General features: G+C 36.6%; 1 protein-coding gene across 2 annotated transcripts; it reads right to left on the reverse strand.

Moving 5' to 3' along the window:
• Positions 1-452: 452 nt before the first annotated feature.
• LOC108991377 (transcription factor IIIB 60 kDa subunit-like) lies at positions 453-22,406 on the reverse strand. Of its 2 annotated transcripts, XM_018965608.2 has the most exons (22): positions 22,305-22,406; positions 22,076-22,199; positions 21,724-21,787; positions 19,009-19,106; positions 18,808-18,889; positions 17,449-17,524; positions 16,539-16,624; positions 16,380-16,456; positions 14,639-14,701; positions 14,343-14,455; positions 8,258-8,337; positions 8,090-8,176; positions 5,517-5,597; positions 4,500-4,649; positions 4,259-4,414; positions 3,885-3,948; positions 3,653-3,774; positions 2,891-2,971; positions 2,646-2,771; positions 1,917-1,997; positions 1,540-1,593; positions 453-995 (listed from the first exon to the last, which is right to left on the reverse strand). In XM_018965608.2, exons 4-22 carry the CDS (start codon positions 19,068-19,070, stop codon positions 750-752), a joined length of 1,887 nt encoding a protein of 628 aa, XP_018821153.1. In that variant the 5' UTR covers positions 19,071-19,106; positions 21,724-21,787; positions 22,076-22,199; positions 22,305-22,406; the 3' UTR covers positions 453-749. The 2 variants fall into 2 exon arrangements, with proteins under 2 accessions (XP_018821153.1, XP_018821161.1); XM_018965616.2 differs by lacking the exon at positions 22,076-22,199.
• Between the last annotated feature and the right edge of the window lie 2,605 nt (positions 22,407-25,011).

Below are 25,011 nucleotides of genomic sequence, written 5' to 3' on the forward strand. Positions count from 1 at the left end.
ATGGCCAATCCACCTAAGAGCAAAAGGCATAATCGTTTTTTACATTTGACCTTGTACCCTCTAAACCTTTTTCAAAGAAATTGAAGGAAGCGTTATAGCTCCATAATAGTACAGAACAACAATCCCACCTTATTATCCTGTATGCAACACTTTCTTTTCTTTTCTTTTTTCGTAAAATAAAAAAATAAAAAAAAATATCCATAGTCGAATCCTTGAATGATCAAGACTGCTGATAATATATTCTGCCAAAACTCCATAATGGTACAGAACAACAATCCCATCTTGTAACTTGATTTCTGTTTTAAAACTCTTTTTTGTCTCAGTTAACACTGCTGATAGATAATATTACTCATAGGGTGATAAGTCATTTAATTCTTATTCCATCCTTTTGCATGAAGGGGTAATCTAAACATACACATTTGAGGAGCTTAATTATGTATCCAACTGATCAATGATGACAAACATCTCTATCTTGTTTGTAATGTTCCGAACGAGTTACCGTTCTTAGAAGAGTAATGATACATACACGACATTTCTGCAACTATACTTTTAAATTGAGGATACTTCTATAAAATCTCGTATAACTATTCTACTACTTATTTTATTAAAATACCCTCAACATAATGACCCATGCCTTAGAAGGGGAAAAATAGAAGAATCTTTAAATGTAATTTATGTTTCCTTCCTAATTCCTTACCCACTGATGTTGTGAAATCAAATCAGCCTTGGGAGAGTTGCATCTCATTGCATCAATATTCCTCTTCACCATTATCGTAGTTATAACCATAAACATCCTCTTCATTTTCGAAGTCCACATGCAATTCATTGCCATATGTTCCGTTGACATCTTCCTGTTCCAAGTTTCCATACCCTTGTCCCGGTTCATCATAATTGTCTGTGATATCCCCGTCATGCTCTTTCTCACCATTACTTTGCCCTTTGGCATCGCCATCATCATTTGATGCTTTGAGTTTTTTATTCGAATCAGAAGATGGCTGCCAGAAATAAATAAAGATATAATAAGTACAAACAGTAAAAAGATTTAAGAATGAAACAAAACAATCTTCAAATTCAAATCTTAAACAATCCCCCCTCGCACCCGACACTAATGATTCCAGCAGCTGGGATTGATTCTGCTCTTGCAAACTGTATCTTTTGTTTATAAAAAAAATTAAAATGGAGAGAAATCCTTGTGCTTACAGTTTTCCTATGTAATAAACTTAAGAAGAAAACCATTACGAGTGGAATGTATCCATGCACCTGCATGCACAAACGACAACTACAAAATATATATTTGTGATTTGTTTGTAACTACCGACGACTGATATTCAGATTTTGTTTTTGGATCATTCAGTTATTGTGAACTGGTGGATACAATACATGAATTGTAAGAGTAAGTGGTAATGTATATCATACCCTCTCCAAAAGCTTGTTTTATTGCTACAGCCAGGTTCAAGAAGGAATTATGTGTGCATGAGGATATATATCACATCACAATTTAGACTTTTTACCATAAAAAATAAAAGAAAATAAGCATACCTTTTCTGCAAAGAGTGTCTCCAATACATCGTAGTTGATTTTTGAACTGAGTCTCTATTAACATGAACAACGAGTGCAATCAGAACAGAGGCATTACCACAAGTAATTGAAAAAAAAAAAAAAAAACCAACTAAAGTAATAACCATAAAAAAGTTTATGTCCGAATACAAGACCACCACTGAAATGAATATTAAAGAAGAAAATATGGCGCCAAATCAAGCTAAGTGGAAACAATAGCCATAGATGAACCAGTAAAGATAGAACTCTGATTAATTCGATTGAGTTGACTACTATGTGATCAAAATACCACAGGCACCATAGCTATTTTACATATTGAGTACTCAGTTGCTTCCAGCACTGATCTTTACATGACTTACCTTCTTGATCAGCATTTGATGAGCTGCTTCTGCAGCGGTTTGAGCAGGATTGGCATTCATATCTTGTTTTCGTTTCCGCTCCTATTTTATAGGAAACCAAACATGTTAAGGTACCATTAGAATATAAAGAATTTGTAATAAGAATTACAAGACAAACAAAACTATTATTTCAACACAATCATAAATAAATAGAGAGGATATACAAATGAAGTGCAGGCAGTTGATAGGAGAGTACATCATGCTCAAAGACTATTTAGGCAGAAACAATCATTTTGTGTTTAACTGACAAGCAGATGTTTGAAGGAATCTTAACAACGGTATAAGCCGCTGTCAAGAGAAACTGCACAGGGTCAAGCTCTTTTCATTTTTTAGTTGGAAAAAAAGTGCAGTGTTTAGAATCAGCGGATCACATATGCCAGGGCCCTGCCTGCAGGATCAACACAAGGTAGTGCCCTATCTAAACTTGACAAAGAAGCAAATAGAAGTATTTAGTCCAGAATATTGGCTACAAATTAGCCAAAACTTGTAACAGACATTATTTGATCTCATTCATTGTGTTTGATATGAAAATTTCACCTAACTTCAGTCACATAATGCATGAAATTCACATGTAAAATTCTAACAAAATCAACCACACTTCAAGATGTCTTTTCACTGATATGAGCGATCAAAATTGAGGAGTTCTATGAATTGAAAATGCGGTGCAACATATGACATGCAAAAGAGCACCTTTCTTGACTTTGCAACAGCTGCCGCAGCTGCTGCAGCTAGTTCATGTGCGGCTCGCAATTCACCAGAAGAGTTCTGAAAGCTGGCCTGACTTTCCATCTTAGCAGCAGCAGCTGCTGCTTGTTCCTGGAAACCATAGAGACAACAGTAAATTTTATAATCAAGCAAGATCAACATATAGTGTCAGAATATTTATGCTTTGTTTTCATCAAAAGGTATATTCAAAGTGGCAATGAATCTTTAACCTGAAGATACTCTTTGTTCATTTCCTCCCAGATAATCTTCTTAAAACGCATCTCCTCCTCATTGTTGAGGTAGCCACTCACCTAGCAATACATACATTAACACATTCCTACCATAAGTAAATATTACTATGCATAATTTTATGGGTAAAAGAAAACGCAACATCACCGACACAATGACTTTGGTTACTTGTCAAAAGAATTTTTTTTTGACTGGTGCCCATCTAAAAGATTTTCAGACCTTGAGAGTTAATCCCTTACGGTTCAGACTCACGAAAAAATAGAATTCCTGACAAGGGATATTATTATTATCCCACAGTTCAAACTAACCAAAATTAAAATTCCTGACAAGTGATATTATTATTGATGGGATGTTTTTGTATTTATACCATATCTTGGACATTCTTATATTTAATAGTATATACATATTTTATAGCTATAAAATTCAGAATTCATAATACTTCTAGTTGTAATTCTTATTAGATTTTATGTCATCTTGTTTTCTTTCACCACTCTATATAGGTACTCCTCTTGTATCACCTTGTGTTCTTGGGTTGCACCCCTTTGTGATGATATTGTCGACCCAAAGCTTCCTCATAAAGAATAAAGATACTCATATGACAACTGTAAGTACATAAAGGGCATATATTGTTCCACTCCTGCACCTAGTTGAAAATCTTTGTGCGGCATGTACACACCCCTCATGAGAAAAACATAATTTACAATGAGGTACAAATCTATAGGTAAATACAATAAGCTCCATACCTCAACATCATCAATATCAGAAAGGCCATCTGATTCATCATCACTGACCAAACTTGTATCCATGGATTTCTGGCATGCATCAGAAACACCATCTATTTCAATCTGATCTTCAATGGCAGCAGCTGAGATTGAATATTACTCGATATAAATTGATTGCAGATGTGTTGTACAAAAGTACAGGACTATGATCAACTTTTAACTTCTGTTAAAAGTATTTTCATGTAACACTTACAATTACTATCATTCTCTCTCAAATCCAATTGCTCATTCTTGGTTGCCTTTTGGCTTCTTTCAAGCTAGAAAATAAATCAGATAAAAGAAGCAAAAATTAAGTTATTAATAATAAATTGGAATTAAGGCATAAATGTTGATAAATTCTGAGAAACAGTAATAGCTAGAAGACAGACATGGAATAGATCCAAACTAGTACTCCAAATTGTTTATTTTCAGTCTAGATGGGAATATAAAACATGAGCCTTCACCCTCCATTTCTTTCTAATACATAAATTACCTACTGACTTCAAACTCGTTAACAAAAACATAAAAAAAAAAATAATACAATAAAGAAGTTAGAAATGGCAAGATAGGACCAACCATTCCAGTTACCTGTTCAATGTTTTCTGACCCTTGCCAAGGCTTTAAGAAAACACTTGATTCGTCCCCCTGCTTATTAGCAGATTCCATGGCTATTCTCTCCCTTTCAGCCCGCTGAAATGCAGGAGGTTCTGACCCACCATGCAGTCCCCCAGAAAGTTCAACAAACTACAACAACAACAAACAAGCATGAACATGAAGAAGCAAAGCTTGATGAAGAGCATGGATAGATGAAAAAAGAGAGAGGAGTTACATCTTCGTAACAACTTCTGCAAAGTCCATGGGCAAAATGAGGTTTCCCACTATTTTTATGCTCACACAGCACTTCCCCAGACTTGAGGGACCTATCCTCTGATAGCTCGCATGCCTTAACCTCTGAAGCATTCTTAATCAACTCCTCAACCTACTAGAAAGCAATATACAAATAAAACTTTCAACCTCATACTATAGCAGAATCAAGTTCCTGCAAGCACAACATTTTATCTAAACAATGATGTTGGTTAACGACTTGTAAAAACTAACAAGCTGAACAATGGTGCATTATCATCAAGAATACACTCCGGCAACTGTAACAAGTACGCAGCATTTACAACTGGTAGAGACAAACTTCTCAGAATTAAGTTTACATGTTAAAAAATGTAACTAATTCTTCGCTGTTAAGGTCAATGAAAGGCCAATGCTAATGGCATGTCTTTTCATGACTTCCTTGTATCGCTATACTAGCACGCATAGGCGAAGCTCTTGTATATGTCCCATATACTTAGGCTTTTGTCTATTTCATGATCAATAAAATTGTTTTTATCGATCAATAAAAATGAAAGGCTAATGTTTTGATGTAGGAAAGCAGCACCAGAGAGCTTCTATGACGTTTTCTTGAAAGGTTTCACGGGCTGAAGGTTAAAGAAAATGTGAAGGATCAGGCTTATAATTTAAAAGATTTATTTAGTCTTGAAGGTTGAATCTTAATGGCGGCTGTTATTCTGCTTACTAGAAATTGAAGAAATAGAGAAGGCCAAATAAAGGCAATGCCCAAACTTCCTCCTCCAGCCATTTCCGGTAAGCAGAATAAAAGCCATTGAAACCCATTAAGATTGACAAATACACACTAACTTGAGGTTACAATTGACAAAATCTTCTTATGACTTTGCATATCATGACACGTTATAGCATGTCTCAAAAGTAATCACTGAAGAAAGTAACAAATATAAAAAGTTTTAAAATGTGTTCAATAAAGCGTGATGCATCATGTTCTAATAGAAGTGAGACTTACCGTTAAGCTCCCTGAATCTGTATTCTCAAATTCCATCAATCGTTTTGTCAGCGTTACCTCACAAATATGTACAATTTTTACCTATTCAAAAGAGCATGAGAAGAGATTATCAAAAGTGGATCATGCTTGAAGAAACTCTTTGAGACAGATTATTGACCACGTCTATTAAAGAAAGGTGGAAGAGGCTTGAATCATGATGTAATTCAATATATATATATATATATATATATATATATATATATTATATATTTTTTTTTTTATAGATAAGAGAGTTATATTAAGACAAGTAAATAGGCATAACCCAAGTAAGGAAATATAAAAATGCAGAAACTTAGTTACAAGTCAGGAACTCGTAACATCCCAATAGAAGGCCCAACCACATGGCCTATACTCCAAAAGGACTAGTCAATGATACAATTGGAGCTCCATTAGAACACTATAAAGAGCAAGAACTTATCCTTTCCAAGCAATGTGGGATCCCATATGCCACCTACCCTTACACATCATATGGGGGGTATCACAGAACTAGAGAGATGATGTAATTCAACAATTCATCATAATCAACTTATTTGATGATAGCAATTTATAAATTCCTTGTAACTTTAAGAAAAGAAAGATACAAACACAAAAAACAGTTTGCTAAAATTACACAATATTGAAGCAACATTGTTAAACATAATGCCTCTAAAACTAAAGATAACATGAGAACACATGAACAACAAATCTTTGGGTAATGTGGCCGAAGTTTGAGAACAAATTTGCAATATAACAGCATAGGGGAATAGTTTAGGATTCTTTGACACAAGAGCAAGACAAATTGGGGTCAGGAATGCCTATCCCCAAAAAATGTAGATGTAGGGACAAGGTTGAATCTTAGTTGACTGATTGTGTGTCCTCGCACACGGAAGATTTAGGCCATGTTTGTGAAATAAAAAAACATCTCATTTTTTTTTAATTACAAAAAAAAAATCTCAAATCTGAGATGTTTTCACTCCCAAACATACAACATACACAACAAAATCTATCACAACTTTTTTTAGTTCACCTTCAACATTTCTTCACTGCATAGTGCTTCCCTTAAGTATACACGCCTAAATGAGAGAAAATTATTTTTATAAATATCTAAAATAAGTTTAAAAGAAAGTGAAAGTCTTCAAGCAAATGATATGCAAATTACTACATAGGAAATGTGTTAGACAAATCAATGGGGAGTGGGCATACAAAAAAAGACCCAAGCTAGAAATCTAGAGACTAGATTTTGAAAAATGCAGAATGATTACACATAACACTGAGAACAACTTTACATGATTCAACCATTGACTCACACATGAAATGACAATAACAATGATAATGAGAATGCCATTTTATTTTTATTCCTACATTATTATCATCCTCATCAGCATCATCATAATTATTATAAGTAATGATTATAACAATAATAAAATCTCAGTAAGATGAAAAACACAATGCAAAAACAACTACCTCACCCTTATGTATGCAAGGCCTCACATCTTTTCTCTTTTGGCTGATAAAATGCCAACCATAGATTATAAAAGAATTAAAATTTTATAAGACCCTCAACTCGACTCAAGTAACCTTTGATTCTAGTTAAATTAGCTTTACTTATCCTTTTTCAAACCACCAGTGGATTCACCTACATGTAGCCTTTTGTACAACGTTATCTTATCATTATTAAATCTCTTATCCTTCCTCTATCTTTTTTTTTTTTTTTTTTATCGGTAAATACGAATTTTATTAAAGAAAGGCGAAGCCAAGTACACGGGACACATACACTCTTATCCTTCCTCTATCACTTCTCTAGACTCCATAATCATATATTTCTACATCTACCAATGTCATTTTAGGCCCTCACGTTCCATCTTTTCATTCCAACTTGAATTAAATCATTATTATTAGCATGTTAATCATTATCCTTTACACATGTCCAAACCCTGTTTAAGCGACTCCCCCCTCATCTTTTCTCTAATAGCAATCATCTCACATTTAAACATATGACTCCATTACTGAATTCCAACATACTCATCTTAAATAATTTCCCATTCAAGAAGAAATATTAAAATAAAATATAACCATGAATACCATGGAATATTAGGCAGGTAAAAAATACCCTTATTAAGACCCTACAAAACATAACTGTTGGCTACAAAAGGATCAAACTCCCACGATTTAGATCTAAAACATCTGTGCGTTGATTAGGACTCTTTTAGGCTTCTAGGATTGTAGAACATGATTTCAGATCTATGTTGGAATTCTCAAGAAATCATTCTTTCATTCACTCCCTATATACTTTTTTTTTTTTTTTTATAGATAATCATAGAGATTTTATTAATAGAAAAAGGCAAAGCCCAGATACACAGGTAGTATACATGAGTACTCCCTATATACTTTTTTCTTCTCAACAATCTGCTTGGTACTGGAAAAAGTTCAGAGTAAAGGTACACTAACTAATGGATCAATGCATCAACTTTTTATGTAAGCAATCCTAGATGCTTAACGTACAATGCATCAATTTGCACACAACAGAGAATTCCAATGCGGTAAGCTGGACTTACAATGTCAGACTTTGAAAATCTGTACCCATGTGATAGGGCAGATATATATAATGCTGCACCACACAGCCCACTAGGTTTTCTGCCTGTCTGTGAATGATATAAGATCCCAGTAAGTTTCGCAGTCATCAAACATAGAAAAAATCAGCTGCCATATATAAGTGCTTTTACCTGAATCCAATCTCTTTTCATGCTTGCTATAATGTGTAATGCAGTTCCACAGACCTTCATGTTCCTTTCCTTTAATAGTTCTGCAAAAAAATAAAAATTGCTTCTTCAAAATAGTTGGCAAATATGTTTTGTTTACATTTGAAACAAATATAAAGGTCATACCACTTTCAATGAATCTGCTAGCTCTAATCCCTAAGAGTGTATCTAATGAACTATGTGTCGTATCATATAACTCCTCTAATTACATATCCTTTTTCTACATTCATTCTAATATACCATGTCTATCGCCTAATAAACAAAAGTAATGTCTTCTTCAAAGTTTTCAGATGTACCCATTATAAATACTCATTATAAATATTTATCTCTTCTTCTTTTTTGTCTTCATTTCTTTTCTTCTTTATCTTAGCTCATTACGAGAACATGTAGTCTTACACTGCTTCTACATTCTCAGGATCTTTTGACATACAAAACTATAAGTTTTAAGGATTGAGTTTGTTCCAAGGATAAAAGCAAAAAACAGATGAACCCAAAAGATGCAACAGGCTTTCTTCAGGAAGTAGGTTTTAAAGCATAAAATAATCAAATACGGGATTGAAGTTACCAAGTATACTATATCCTCATTTCTTACTGGAATGAGAGTCAAAGACTCTGCAGTTCCTCTTTTTTATCCTGTATCCTCTAGAACCACACTTAGGTCTGCTAATCTAATGCCAAACAATTACGCAAGTTAAAAGGACGAAGGCCACAAACACTGGAAAATTTCAAAATCAGAGATGAGGGGCAAAATAAATGTAAAGGGATATGCCAAAACAAGTTGAACGGAGAGAGAAAACCCTAAGGTACCCAATCCCCGCCGTCACCCTCCACCCAAAACCTAAGGCACCCCACAACCGCCACAGACAAGATCGACGAGCTCCAATGACACCGCTGAGGGCAGTCCGGAGTCGGTCCTCCCTTCGGCGACCTGGACTGTTTCGCTGGGGCTAAATCGACGAGATTCTCAGTGACAAGAAGATCTCTCGAAGGCAACATCGACCGTCAAACCTGTGCCTCCGCCACCACCACAGACAAGACCGACGGGCTCTAGTGACTCCTCTGAAGGCACTTCGGCGTCAGTCCTCCCTCCGGCGACTGGGATTTTCCACTCCTTTGGTTCGTCGACCCAAATCTAGGGTAGTTCTATAACTCTTTTCTCATATAACATCTCAGATATGCATTTCATTCCCGTATAACATCTTCTCTCCTTGAGATGACGAAGCGAGATGATACTGGGAGATGATCCTGGGATTTGGGATCGGAGGATGACGACGAGTAACATGGATTCGTCTCAGATGGATGGTAAGACGTGGTTCAAGGTGGAATAAAAAAACTTTCATTTTTACGAAAGTGGGGAGGGAGGAAATAGTTTTCACATCTCTGAACGGAGTAAAAGGATGGCTAAGTTCATGTCTATGTGAGACGACAGCTTCATGAGTAGCTATGGGGATAGAGGATTGTTTAGAACTCACCTGTCATGAGGGATTCTTCAAGGAGCTAAGGATGGGTAATAGAGTTCTCATCATTCAACATCATATTAATGCAAGGGGTAGTTTTTTGCAACTCTCAAATTTTCAGAATGGGAGGAAAGGTTTGTTGGTGATCCCGAAAGGTGCAAATGGCATTAGATGAAAAGGTTTTCTGCATTCCATTCGAAACATCATTGGGTCCAAAGCCATTGTTTTGAAGCAAGCAAACAGGGGGGAGTTTGTTGATGGAAAGACAGTGGGAAGGCCTCCCTCAGTCAAAGGTGCCTTGTACGCCTCGGTGTTGAGGTCACCATCAGGTAGTCTGGCAGAGAATAGATCCATGGCGGAAGGAAAGGGTAAGACACTTGTAAGAGACAAAGGTTGTTAGGTGATATTGGGAGAAGTGGAAAGTAAGCATCATGTGTTGCAGGGTGGAATGGTTGCCTCTGTTGGGTGTTTGAGGGTGGGAGAAGTGAAGGGGGTCTTGTGGGCTGTCAGAGCTCAATTGACGGGAGTTATGGAATATGTGAGAGATCTTATGATTAAAGTGGATAAGGGGTTGAACCTAGTCACGGATTTGGGTCGTGGATCGAAAACCAAAGAGGAGGGGGGGGGAAGGGGGTAGATCCTATGGGTTTGAAGGCCTCAAATGCACTGACACAGGGCATCTCGAGTTGGTACATTTTTCCAAGGTTCACTTTTAGTTGTAGATGGGGGTCCTTCCAAGGTTTTGAGTACTTTGGAAGAAGCAGACGAGCCTCTTTCAGAAGATGAAAATGGGGCAACAGAAGGTAGTGCTACCCCTACCTGTTCTATGCCTCCTGAGGGAGCAGTAGGGTCTGAAAAAGTGGCACAAAACAAATTGTCGGGGGATGGAGCACCTACAAGCAATGTCCTCGTTGATGGAACGACGGCACCTATGTCGAAATGTAACATACGGGTCCAAATTTAGGGCTTAAAATTAGTATTTTTTTTTTATCATTATTTTAGGAAATATGCTAACAGAAAAATTAAAACAGTGATTCTTTCCCTATCAAAATCTTCGTATAGTCATCCATTAGGTTCCCATATTAGATTAGGTTCCTAGTTTGAAACTAACTCCCAACTCAACTCTTCAAAATCCTTTCAAAATCTATATCCTTGTATGAATAAGTTCCTAAAGTCTAGACAACTTCAAACTATAGCCAATCTCCTGAAGACTCGCATTATTCCTTCCCATTGTCAATAAGAACCCCACGGGACCCTCAGAAATAAACACAAGAAACATTATACACACTAGCTGAACGTAAATAGCCTTTGCAAATCGAGAAAACCACTCTCACAACCAACCGAGACACTCACCTCACTGGAATCCACCACAGAGGATGTTGGAGCACTACCCCGACTGCCCAGAAATTGCCGACCAGCCCAACCCCGTTGAACCCACTCATTTCCGATAAGTCCCCGATGGGATCTCTCTCTCCTCCCGTGATTTTCAGTTCTCAGTATAACTCTCTCACTCTCTCTCTTGTGTCGCACCACTACCAGAGGACCCAGTCGCATCGCCGGTCACTTCCAACCACCCTAGAGCCGCTGTCGCCTCAGCCTCCTTCCCTCGGTGAGTCCCCTGTTATCGCACGAATCCCTCCCATATTCAGGAGCTCTCTGTGTCTTGGCCTTGTGCTTTCCAAAGAAAGCTTCTACCTCTTAATCTGGAAATGGGCCCTTGGGCCTTAAGCCCATTCAGCCGAATGCCTCCTTATTTTTTGAGTGGGCTGAATCAATGTGGGCCTGATGTTTATTTTGGGCTCGTTGTATTTCACAGGAAAACCCTTATATTTGCCTTACGATGGTCTAGGTCTTAGATTAGGTTCCTAATTTTAAGGGCTTTAGTATATATTACTAAGTATTGAATTATGATTATTAAACTTACTTTATAAATTTAGTTTCAGCAATTTATCTAGCAGATTTCTATTAAACACAATTATACGACTAAATTATTTAGTCATGATTAATTATATATTACAAGCATTCATTAATTTTGCAAGGAAACAAGATAACTACTATGTTAAATTCTAATTTTGTATTTAATCACATAAAGAACCACGACACGTTTATCTAGAAAATTAGTAACGTCGAGTACCTCGTATAGGTAACGCGCTACAAGTTGAAAATCAGGAAGCAGCACTAAGAGGTAAATAGTATGATCATATAAATGCATGCGTACTCTGAATATTATTGTTATGTATGAAAATATGATGTGCTTATGATGGTTATCTACGCTACGCTAAGAGACAAGTCAAAGTTAGATTCCTTTCACGATCTTTGATGAAATATGAGATTATGCTTGAATGAATGAATTTGTTGTTTTACGGATTGAATGTAACTAAAATCACATGGAAGCCATGGGATGTTCATGTAGTAATTTAAGTCAAGTATGCCATGTAATAAAATAGCCAGATTATGTATGCCATGCTCATGTAATACTTAGATTATGTATGCCATGTTCACGTGGTACTTAAATCATGTATGCCATGAAATGTCACAAAATGTTCAGATCATGTTATGTCATGTCATGTTATGCTATGCCATGTACAAGAAAATGTCATGTTATGCTATGCCATGTACAAGAATATGTCATGTTACGTTATGTCATGAACAAGAATATGCCATGTTAGAAAAGTTCATGAAGCCTAATAAATTCTCATGCATTAAGAAAGATAAGAAGTTTTAAGACAGTGCCACGGACTCAAGCGTGGTTAACCACAAATTAAGTGAAACACGGATTCAAGCGTGTTTCACTCTATGTAATGCAAGTTAAGTGAAACAAGGACTCAAGTGTATTTCAATCCATGTTATGACAAGTTATGCAAGTTAGGTGAAACATAGACTCAAGCGTGTTTCACTCCATGTTATGCAAGTTAAGTGAAACATGGACTCAAGTGTGTTTCACTCCATGTTATGACAAGTTATGCAAGTTAGGTGAAACACGGACTCAAGCGTGTTTCACTTCATGTTAAGACACGATATGCAAGTTATTATGCATTCACATTACATGTTTGCCATGATTATGCATGATTCCACTCATGTTAATAATGAATTGATATGCTATGTGAATCTATAACGATATATGTATGTATGTAAAATTTTTCAGAAAGTTAGGTTACGTGTATGATCGTGAATCTGTGATGTTGTATGCATGTTGTGAAGAGTCTTCAGAAATTAAGTCTATGCTAGGCTAAATTATATTTTACGGTATGATGTGCTACTTACTGAGCATTCAACTCATTTTTGTTTATCTTCTTGTTTTCTTCTATGTCTAATTCTCATAGATGGTGATTATGATGACGCGTAGCTAGATGGCCAGGAGTAGATCTAGTACAAAGACTTAGGAAGAAATAAGTGATATTCACACAAGAATTAGATTTCTTTTATGTCATTCGTAGGATTAGTTTATGCACTTTTACTTTATGTTCAGTTTTCGAAACAATTATGTTCAATTCAGTTTTCAGCCTCGTTTGTTTTCGCAGATGAGATAAAATGAGATGAGTTGGGATAAAAGTTGAAAGTTGAATAAAATATTGTTAGAATATACTTTTTTAATATTATTTTTGTTTTGATATTTGAAAAAGTTGAATTGTTTATTTTATTTTATATGAGAATTTGAGAAAGTTGTAATGATTATATGAGATAAGATGAGTTGAGAAGTTTCCTAAAAACAAACGAGGCTTTAATATTTTGATGCTTTTCAATAAATGAGGTATTTCAGGATATGAATCTCTTTACCGGGCATTATGTTATGTATGTTTCGTAATATTCCTAACCTACGGGAAGGAGTGTAACACGAAATTATGGTGACAACAACAATGGATGCAACAATATAGCTGTTGAGGAGGTTCGGGATTTGAATGCAAGACATGGCAGGGAGGAAATTATGGGTTTGTGGTTGGTGCCTTGTGAGGAGGAATGTCTAAGGTTGGAAGTGCAGTTGGGAACTGTGTCTGGGGATAATGTTGTTCCCCTAGTTTCTCTTCCTTTGAAAAACAATATAACGGGTTCACCATAGAATTGGGTTCTACATAAGGTTAATGAGATTCAGCATATTGTGGCGCTTTCATATGGAGAATGTGAAGACCAATTTAAAGCACTACTCACTGCGATTGAGGCGGGCCACTCGCTTGAAACCAAATCAAGTTCTAAGAAAAGTAGGAAGTTAAAGTATCTTTCTTGGGCAATCAACTATGACACTAAGGGAGGTAGCTCAAGTCAAGGAATACTAAAGGAAGGGCATTATGAAGACGTCCTCGTAGAGGGAGTTTAGGGTGGAGTATTAGTCTTACGGGAAACAAAGGGTTGGGGTTGGGGAGGTGTGTTCTATTCCAATTCGAACTTAGTGTATTCCATTGTATTCAGGCTTGGGGTCATTAGGAGCTCTCTAGTATGGGCTAGGTGTTTTCTTGTATACGTCCAGTGTACTTGGTTATTCTTATTGATATGTATAATATTTTTACTTATAAAAATAAATAAATGTAAAGGAAACAAGAGCTGGAAATACAATTTTCTTGGAATGTGACAATCAACAGGGAATAGTAGGTTCTTACTTTCTGCAAATCGAGGAATATAAAGTGAAGGATCAACAGGTTTTACAATAGTAGGATGCTCTCCAAGGCTTAGAAGTTGGCAAAGCTGCAAAAATACAGCGCCTAGCACATAACTGCAGAATTGTTTTGAAAAAACAAAAGCTGAGGTTACCGATAAAAAAAAAAAAAAAGCTGCAGTAAATAGTACAAGTCAAAAGACACGAAATCAAGATTGTATAATCAATAAACTATTTAATCTTAATACTGACTGCACATAAAAAATCAAAAAGTTGATACTAAAGTAGGTTCTCTCTTACACATTTATCCCTAGAAACTCTGAAAAATCAATAAGAAGAAATGGCTTTGGATCTCTAGCTACACTGCAAAAAACATAAAAAGTTAGCATTTTTTACTGAGTCCCCATTCATGAAATGTAACACATGATACAATCATTTTTCCATGCAAATCAAAGCACCAACTACTGTCATCCAAAAGAAATAAAAGCTATGAAACAATTGATAGGTAAATTTAAAAGCATACATTTAATTCAATAGTATTCGCAGGTACATACACTGTTTCTCAAGTTGAGTAAATGGTAGCATCGTGAATTTTGGTAACTATTGAGCTCATAATTCACAACAATGTTTTTTTTTTTTCTTTTTCTTCTCTTTCTTTCTTCTTTTTTTTCCTTGCCTTGGGGGAGGGGTTCCTCAATTTGCCACTGTAGTCAATGGGTATTAAGTTTTCACATTGATTGGGCTATAATCTAGATAATAGACCAAATGGAAAATTACAGCATTTACTTAATATCATGGATTCGCTTTTACCGTTTCAGTTTCTGGAAAATACCAAAAAACATTTCTCAATGCCTCTACTGCAATATTTCTTGCCTGGTCGAATAACAGATAACAATGTCTTGAAGTTTGCAGTTTCAGCTTGAATGGGATAATCATATCTTTAAAAATGCTGAGCATTCATTGAACAATAAAACACCTGTCTTTAATAATGTTGAGCAAACATATTATTCAATGACTTTTTGGGCTGTTCTGGTGCTCTTCATTTTTGTTGATCTTATTGATCTTAATTATAAATTGTAACACAATGATCAATGATGTCTACCCCCAGCAAACTTTTTCTGTTTTTTCAATATGTTTGATGCTTGGAAAAAATTATTTCAAAAAGCATGTTTGAGAAGCCACAGATTCATTTCATTTGACTATATCGCAGGAAGACCATTAGTGAAAAGATTAAAAAAAACAGCGTAAATAAATTTTGGAAACTAACTCTGATTTGGTTCCTGCTATATGGCCCAACAAGGGCAAAGATGATTTACCCAAATAATTTCCCATAAGTCCACTTAAACCCAATCACAATAAACTACAGGAAAGATGCATGTGTGCACAAGCACAAAATAAAATGATAATGTCAACTTCTTACAATGAGAGCATGACAAGAAGTTGGGGCATTTAAGTTCACATCAATGTTTTTAGATAAAAGCACAAGGAACGAAGACTTGGTGCAACTATTTCATATATTCTGATCACTAAATATATCAATCACCTCCATATGTTAGGCAAGATAACTCATGTTTAAAAAAAAGGAGGTATCCTTCAAATGATTTAGCTCATAAAATAGAGGCCACTGATTTGAATCTCCTCCTTTCCCCTCTCCTTTCTGCCTTAGGGCCTCTCATCCAAAAGTAAAAGTAAAAAACCCTCATTGGCCAGATAAATAGAACTCAAGCAGTGTACTTTGTTTCGTAGGATTATTTACATTCAATACTGCATTTATTAATTCATTCCTTCCGATCCAAGTTCTTAAATGTCAATTAAATGTTTCAAGATTCTTGACAGCCCACCTTTGTCTCGGTAGAGTCTTTCAATGGGCATGTTTTAGTCCTCTTTCCACATTGTTGTATAAGACCCTTTGAGTCTTTCATGACTATAATGTCGGGGCCGTCTAATTTTAAATATATAAAGACAAAATAATGTAGAACCTAGTTTTGCATGGCCTAACCATAATTTCTCAATTTAAGGAATTACATATAGAGTCGCTTACCGACATGCAATATAAAGGCAGGCAGCAGCAACTTGCTCTGTTCTACGCCCCCTAGTAAAATTCCGTTCAACTGCTATCTGCAAAAACTTACACCCAAATTAAATGTTTGACAAATAATATTCCATTGAGGACACCATAGCAACCGAAAAAATTACATACCTGATAAAATGAACAGGCGGGATTAATTATAGAGTCGCCACCACTTATATTAAAGGCTGTAACCATACGATCTATCTCATCTCTCCCTGCCATATAATAAAAAAAATATGTTTGATTAGAGATGAACTATCTCGTGAGCCAGAAAATATAGGCCTTCCTGGACAGTAACAGAAATATCAAAATAAATGAGATTTATATGCATATAACACATGCGTCATCATATTACAAAAATCCCTAGGAATATCATGCATGGTAAACCCATACAATGTTTCCTCAAAGGCTCTCTCTATAGAAATCATTATATCCACTAAACTGTTAATGTATACCAAAAGAATATTGACATGCGTCTGAATAGTAACAATCCAAGGAAAAACCAAACCACATATGGGCCTATTCTCCAAAAAGACTGATCAAGATTATGATCGGAGCTCCTTGAAATCATTAGGGCAAGAACCTATCTTTCCCAAGCAATGTCTATTTACCACCCTCTTATACTAAACATGGGCTATTGCAAGTATAATCTAAACATTGCTTAAATAAAACCTCAAAAACCAAATTCCCAGAGTTTGAGAGTGAAAATTGTATTTTTTACACTAAAAAAATCATAAACCAAAAGTGCAAAGCTTATGAACTATAGTATTTACTTCCAGAAAATAGCTTGATACTAGCGTCACACATGGCTTACCAGTCCAAGCTCAGTTGCCTTAAGCTTTGAATTTTATCTAGGATATTGTACAAAACGCACTATAAGTTTATGCACACGACGACTTGTCAAAAAAAAGTTTATGCACACAACAATATTTCTTTTACAACAATGTTGACACTCTGAAATTGAAACTGAAGCTCACAATATGATAAACTAAAACAAGAAAGATGTACAAGTAAACATTTACAAGTCATAATAAGATACCTTTATCTATGGTCCTCCTAAATGATTCTGAATAACCACTTTGAATGGATCTTACATAGGAACCTGCCACTCGACTCTGCAGATAAAGATTTCCACGACAAAAAAATAAATATGGAATAAAAACCAAAATGCAAGCACAACATACTTTCAATTGATCATAAGCGTTTAAAAAATAATGCAACTCTAATTTATAAACTCCAACACACAAGTGATCTATATTTCACTAAAATATGGTATAAAAATCAAAAGTCAAGCAGAATATACATTACGATTCCTCGAGTTACTCATGTCTAGTATTAAATATGGACAATGCTAGTGTGCACCCCAAATATGCACACTAGTGCAAATGAGTGTTTTTGTTTTTCTTTAAGTATTTTTTAAACAACCTTAACCATTAAGATATATATATATATATATATATATATAAATTCACTAATAGTCATTTCCTTAACCACTAAGAAAAAAATAATAATAAGAAAAAAAATATATGAGTAGGCATAATTGGTGGGCATATTTGGGAGTCATACTATCATTTTCCTTTATATATATATAAAAATGAATAGATAATAAATTACTGAAAGCAATTCCTCTTCTTTTTCGATAGGGAAAGCAATTCCTCTATAATTTGACGGTATTGTAATTTATGCACATTTTCAGCATACAAAATCAATATGAGAACTTAAATAGTTCATCGGGAAGGAGGTCAGACAAAATTGAAACAATAAAAATATAATTAAAATGTTAAATGCAAATATACGTAACAATGGAAAATGAACATCAACTGTTTTCTAACAAAAACAGCCCAAAATTTCCGAAATCCATGCTCCAATGAGATCAGGTCCATGAAGAAACTACAAAATCATTTTGATTATGAAGGGCTCAACTCAAACAAAATATGACTATCCCAATCAGTGAAAATTCAAAGCTCTCAACATTTTATTAAAAAAAAAAAATGCTACATCAGAGAAACTGGCCCAGAAGGGCCTTATTCAGGGACCATCCTCCTTACCATTTCCAAATCTTAAATTTATGCAACGAATTACTCATGATTTTAAAGCACCAGCAACTCTATTAGTTGGTCCAAATATATGCCAATAGGTGATATTTCTAACATGCTATGGTAGTACTGAAATAATATAAAACTAAACTGTGGCAGCTAGTCATCAAAAAGTACCTATGCAACTATAAATTGTCCTAACAAACAAAACCTGCCCAAAAGCAAGTGCACAAAAATATAGAAACAATATCAGACTCAATTCAAACTACGTTTCTATACTGCTAACTCCTTGAAATGTGACACCTCATCTCATCAACTCATTGAGTTTGAATAAGAACATTAACAAGAAAACAATGGCATACCTCTCCTCCTGCACCCTTGACAAAAGTAGGTTCTTCAGTGAACACATCTTGATGGAGAACTTTTCCACAGACCTCACAACATCTAGGGAAGGGAAAAAAAGACGCATGTAGCAGTAACACACAACCATTGTCATAATGCAATGAAAACACATTAAAATTAAAGAAATGAATTAGTGGAGAATAGTGAGATAAATTACTTACACACAGCCATTGTCGTAATGTACAGTAGGCTTGTGCCTAGCACAGCTAGTAATAAAAACCATAATTCATGCAAGTACTAAGTACCAACTGTAGCCAATCTGATTGAAAATAGGAGTTCAGACGTCAAAAAACACACACAAAAAAAAAAAAAAAAAAGAGTGATAAGAATAAATAGAAGCACCAAAAGAAATGACAGATTTTCATTGAAGAATCTCAAAACTTTTGTTTTATAAGAAAATGACCGTATTAATAAGAATAGGTGTAGCCCAAGTACACAAGATGGTATATAAAAAGTAACACCTATCTAGGAGGAAGACATGGAAACAAAAAAATCATGAAAATCAAGGGCATTGAAGTCAACAGCTTTGAAATCAAGGGAAAACCAAAGTTCTAACAAAAAATAATCTAAGCTCCCCTAATGAGCGCTCCTTGTTCCCAAACGTCACTCTTGCCATACACACCACAGAATACAAATAAGTATTATCTTCCACATAGTTGTAATTTGCGGAATACCGCTTAGATTTGTCCAACTGGCCAAAAGCACAACTACTGTAGTAGGTATAACCTAGGGGCTCTAACCGCCTAGAATTTCAAAACAAAAGAATTCATTCTCTCAATAAATCCGAAGCAAAAACCCACAGAGAAATAAAGTACACAAAAAGTTGAATAAATTATCGTCAGCATGTAAAATTTGAAATTACGAAGAAACAAACCAGAATAGACAAGCTGATAATGTAAGGAGAAGAGGTACAAAGAGAGCCGATGGTAACACAGGCAAGTGGATAGGGCAATTAGAAATAACTTTCCTCCGAAACGGTGGTTGGGTTTGAGGGAATTGATGTTGTGATAATGTAGAACTCAATAGGAAAAAATGAGAATGACAAAAATCGAGAAGGAAAGAAGAAGGCGAAAAAATGGAAGAGATAATGTACCAAAGGCCGGATTCTAGGACGAGAGAGACTGAGATGATAATGATGAACAGGATAAGAGACACCAAAATACATGATTTTCTTAAATTGTCCCAAACATACTTGTATAACCTCTGCTTCTTGAGGAGCTGGAGTAGTGCGAGATGAAGCAGCTACATACCATCCTAGGCCAAACTTCAAAAGAAGCAATATGTGGAGCTTAGCGAGCAAATCACAAGTGTGAATGAGCATAATTTAATCACGAAGCCAAGAGAGAATGAGTAGGGAATGGGAAGGCAAGTAAAGGGTATGAGGATGAAGATTGATCTGTACTCAATTCGTGTAATTGATGACAAAATGAAACCAAATTTCAAACAAACAGATTTATTTAGAATTTTTTATTTTAAGAAAAAACAGAAAAACTGAGAAGGCTTGTAGTCAGGACATAAACGCCGATTCAAAGATGAAAAAAAAACCGAAGTTCAAATAAAGAGGACAAATAAGAAGCAAACATACACAATCCAACAGAACCGAATCATACACCCAACAAAAGTCGGAGGTAACCGGTGCTTACATAAGAACTCAAAAAAGTGAGTTCATCGGAGGCTCTAGAAAATAGAAACGGCAGCAGATAAGCCGGTGAGTGGCAGTTTGGGCCACCTGCACGAGAGATGTTAGAGACAAAGAAGGGAAACGAGGGGAAGAGAAGGGACGAAGGGGATGGAAGCAATAGTCATTGGTCAAGAGGTGTTTCTTATTAAAAAATAAGATGTCGTCTTAAGTCAAGATTCATTCCCTTTTTGTTTCTTGTCAATTTGAGTTTTTCTATACATAAGCCAGTCAATTAATACACCACTATATAAGTATTTTTCTAACGTTGCAGCCAGATTCTCCAACATTGCAGCCACATACACAGTTAGGCCTCTCTCTCTCTCTCTCTCTCTCTCTCTCTCTCTCTCTCTCTCTCTCTCTCTCTCTCTCTCTCACACACACACACACATTGTTGAGGAGCGGTTGAAGGCTGGGTTTTGTGAGTGCTACTGCCTTGCCCGAGCTTGTTGTTGCCTGACGACAACCCAAGGGATGTCACTCAGTTTTATGCACTCCCGAGTAACCAAACGAGCTCCACCGGGATAATGCCCTAGCTCGGCTTAGGATCGCGAAACACACACCCACAAAAAGCCCTTGAATACAAAAATCCAACAATTTTACAGAGATCAATTTCCACGCATAAGTCCCAATTCAATAATAAGAAATTCAGCAAACAATTATAGATATGAAACAGGCCAATGATAAACATTCAACAAATAATTACATGATGAAAACAGGGCACGTGGGGAAATTTTCCAGCAAGCATTCACAATCTGTAATTTCAATGCAAGGGAGGGGATTTACAGCACACATTCACAAGCTGTAAGCCCGTGCAATAGTGGGAAATTCCGACTCCCCATTGCGACTAAACGACAGTGTGATTGAGGGAAAATTCCCCTCTTATGAAATAACAACAATGGAATTTAATATATACAAAACACCACAGCACTCGAACAACAAAATAAACACTTCACATGGCATGTCACAAAACTACATTGTTCATCCCGACACTTCACACAACCACATCATAACTACACATATGTCCCATCACTTCACACAACACAAACTACACAATAATTCCATCACTTCACACAGCACACGGCCACATCACAAACTGTACAATATTCCATCACTTCACACGGCACACGGTCACACACAGCACAATTGCACAATTCCATCAACAATCATTTTCAAGGTTAGTCCGAGAGTCACTTACCTCCGTGCGGTGGTTGATTGGATTGGATAGCAAGATGCCGCTGTCAAGGGATGATCGAGGTGCTCTGTGACAACCAAAAGAGAAGTTAGATCCAAGTTGAAATGATGAGGGACACACGGAGGAAAGACCGGACACAGAGAGAGAGTGAAAACGAGAGGAACAGAGAGAGTGAAAATGAGAGGAACAGAGAGTGAGGCACGGAGGCGTCGTGACAGGGGTCTGCGCTCATGAGGAGAGAACGGAGAGAGAGACAGAGGGGCGGCGGAGACAGAGAGGGGTAAAAGGAAGAGAACGTGAGAGAGAGTGAGAGAGAGAGAAAGAGAGACCGACGGGAGAAGAGAGAGGCGCTTACCTGCGGCGAATGGTGGCCGGAACGACAAGGAGCAGCGTGGCGCGGTGGAGCAGAGAGCAACAAGAAGGCAGAGGGCGACAAGGGAGAGGAGGGAAATCGGAGGGATAGTGTGTAAAGAAACTTTCTACGAAGGAATACAAGAGAGCACAGAATATTACAGGAATGGGAAACTGCTCATACTCATTCAATACGGATAAAGGATTGTTCAAGGCAACCCTAAGTTCCTAACCTCCGAATGCAAACCCAGAAATTCAGTACAACTCAAGGTGAGATTCCTTGTTCCGTTCTTCCTCATATACGCAGTGCGCCCCCCACGTTCCCCTTCGGTAACAGACTCTAGACTTCTAAGAAAAATTATAGAAATAAATCTCACCATCCAATACACCCATTTAAAAACAAATCATTTTACTTTTTTACTCATATAATAAAAATAATTTCAGATATATTTATGAATAAAATAGGATAAAATATAAAATAACATATTTTTAAAATGAATGTACAGGATGTGAGGCTTATAGGTAGCATAGCTCTTTGCTAATATCACCTAATGCTAAAATAACAGTAGTTAAAAAAGCCCCGCTTGATGTCAACAACACGTTGCGTCTGACCTACTAAAAACGATAGACCCATAATAAAAAAGGGCATTGCTTAATTTATTATTAAAAAACGACAATACTAGCAGACTCAATGAAACGCTTCGATCTCCCTGGCCCAAACGTTGCACTCCATTAAACCCTACAATGGCGTCGTTCCGAGATCTGAGCCTATTCTTCCACTTCACTTCGTAAACTGTCTTCCCAAATTACTTCTCGCTTCAGTTTTGCTTTCTCTCCCCCAAATTCAACTTAGGGTTCTTAACAAATCTCCCTTCATTTACAGCACCTTGCCCATAAGGTGCTAAAATCATTGCTGAAGTTTTCACAGGATCTCCCATGTGTTTTCTTTGCCAGTGGCACCTGTCCTTTTCACCAAAGCTTCTGTCACCGCCTTGTCCCCATGACGTTTCATATGCCAATCAACAATTGACTCTGGCGCCGATTGTATCTCACCATGTGCATCCATTGGAGGGAGAGTTGCTAAGGGTTGAATCTGAGCTCCCACCTTTTGCTTAAGACATGAGACATGGAAGGTGGGATGGATTTATGATATCGTCGGCAACCTGAGGCGATATGCCACCTCACCAATCCTCTACTCCACTTGGAAGGGACCATAATAGCATGGGGGGTGGGGGGGGAGTGGCAGCTTCAAATTTCGGCGACTAACTATGGATCGTTGGTGGTATGGTTATAGCCGCAAGTACATCCATTCATCGACGTCAATTTTTCTCTATAATCTGTGCTTATCTGCCTATACTTTAATTTTGTTTCTAGCTGCTTCCAAATTCTCCTTAATGTTTTGATGATCTGATCCCTAGTTTTTAATGTTTGGTCCACTGAATTGTTTGATGATGTTCCTGGGACATAGGATAAGAGTCGGGGTGGGGTAGCCATACAAGGCTTCAAATGGGGTCAACTTAGTTGTCGTGTGATACGAGGTGTTGTACCACAATTCTGCAAAGGGTAACCATTGTACCCATCTTTGAGGTTTCAGTCCTGCATAACATCTTAGGTAGCCCTCCACACATTTGTTTAAGATCCCTAATTATCCATCTAATTGGGGATGGTAAGCAGAGCTGTGATAGAGAGTAGACCCCTGTAATAAGAAAAAAATCTTCCAATAGGAGCTCACAAAGATAGGGTCTCTGTTAGTGACAATAGTTCATAGAAGTCCATGTAATTTGAAAACATGATATCAAAATAAATTGGCCACCACAGAGGCTGTATAAGGATGAGATAGAGTTATGAAGTGGCCAAATTTTTTAAACTCGTAAATCACCACTAGGATAACATTTTGACCATGAGACAAAGGTAGCCCCTTTATTAAATCTATAGAGATGTCGGTCTAGGCTTGTTGAGGTGTTGGCAAGAGTTGCAATAGCCCTACTAGTAGAGTTGTCTCATATTTCACTGCTTGGCATGTGTCACACTCCCGGATGAGCCTCTTTATGTCTTTCTTCATTCTCTTCCAATAGAAGTCTCTCTTAGCCCTTTGATATGTCTTTAAATAGCCAGAGTAGCCCCCAAATGAGTGATTGTGAATAAAATACATCACCTTACTCTTAAATGAAGAGTCAAGCACAATCACAATTCTACCCTTATTCAATATTAACCCTTGTTGTACTCGATACCCTCTTGGTAGTGATATGTTATTCTACAACTTCTCTAGGATTTCCTTCATTTCAACAGACTTCTCATAGCTCCTTTAGTTCAACTACCCATTCAGGATTAGGGAAAGAGATCATAGCTAGGGAACCCTCAACCAACTCCTCTTCCTCCCCTTTTCTTGACAAAGCATCAGCAATAAGATTTTCCTTACCCATCTTGTAAGTAATTACAAAATCATACCCTAGTAGTTTACTTACCAACCTTTGTTGAGCTGTTGTTCCAACCCTTTGTTCCAGCAAAAATTTCAAGGTCTGCTGGTCTGTCTTCACCATAAAGGACTGCCCTAAAAGATAAGGCCTTCATTTCCTCACAGCTATTACCAAGGCCAGAAGTTCCTTCTCATAAGTAGAGAGAAGAAGGGTCTTCCCCTTAAGTGCCTTGCTCATATAAGCAAGGGACTATCCTGACTGCATCAATACTGCTCTCATTCCCCTTCCACTGGCATCACATTCAATGAAAAATGGTTTAGAAAAATCTAGTAACCTAAGAAATGGAGTCTAGGTAATTGTTGATTTCAACTCAATAAAAGCCCTCATTGCTTCCTCATTCCACACAAATGAATTTTTCTTAAGCAAATTTGTGAGTGGGGCGGCAATGGTCCCATAATATTTTATGAGCTTACGATAATATCTTGTCAATCCCAAAAAACCTCTTAAGGGTTTCACATTCACC

Source organism: Juglans regia, chromosome 8 (genome assembly GCF_001411555.2).
Source record: "Juglans regia cultivar Chandler chromosome 8, Walnut 2.0, whole genome shotgun sequence".
NCBI classification, from domain to species: domain Eukaryota; kingdom Viridiplantae; phylum Streptophyta; class Magnoliopsida; order Fagales; family Juglandaceae; genus Juglans; species Juglans regia.

Coding starts and splice junctions, on each gene's coding strand:
- LOC108991377 (XM_018965616.2), bottom strand. CDS start 19,070: ATGGTTTTTATTACTAGCTGTGCTAGGCACAAGCCTACTGTACATTAC. Junction 14,456..14,638: donor GAGTTTCTAGGGATAAATGT/GTAAGAGAGAAC, acceptor ACAATTCTGCAG/TTATGTGCTAGGCGCTGTAT. Junction 996..1,539: donor AGACACTCTTTGCAGAAAAG/GTATGCTTATTT, acceptor TATTTCTGGCAG/CCATCTTCTGATTCGAATAA.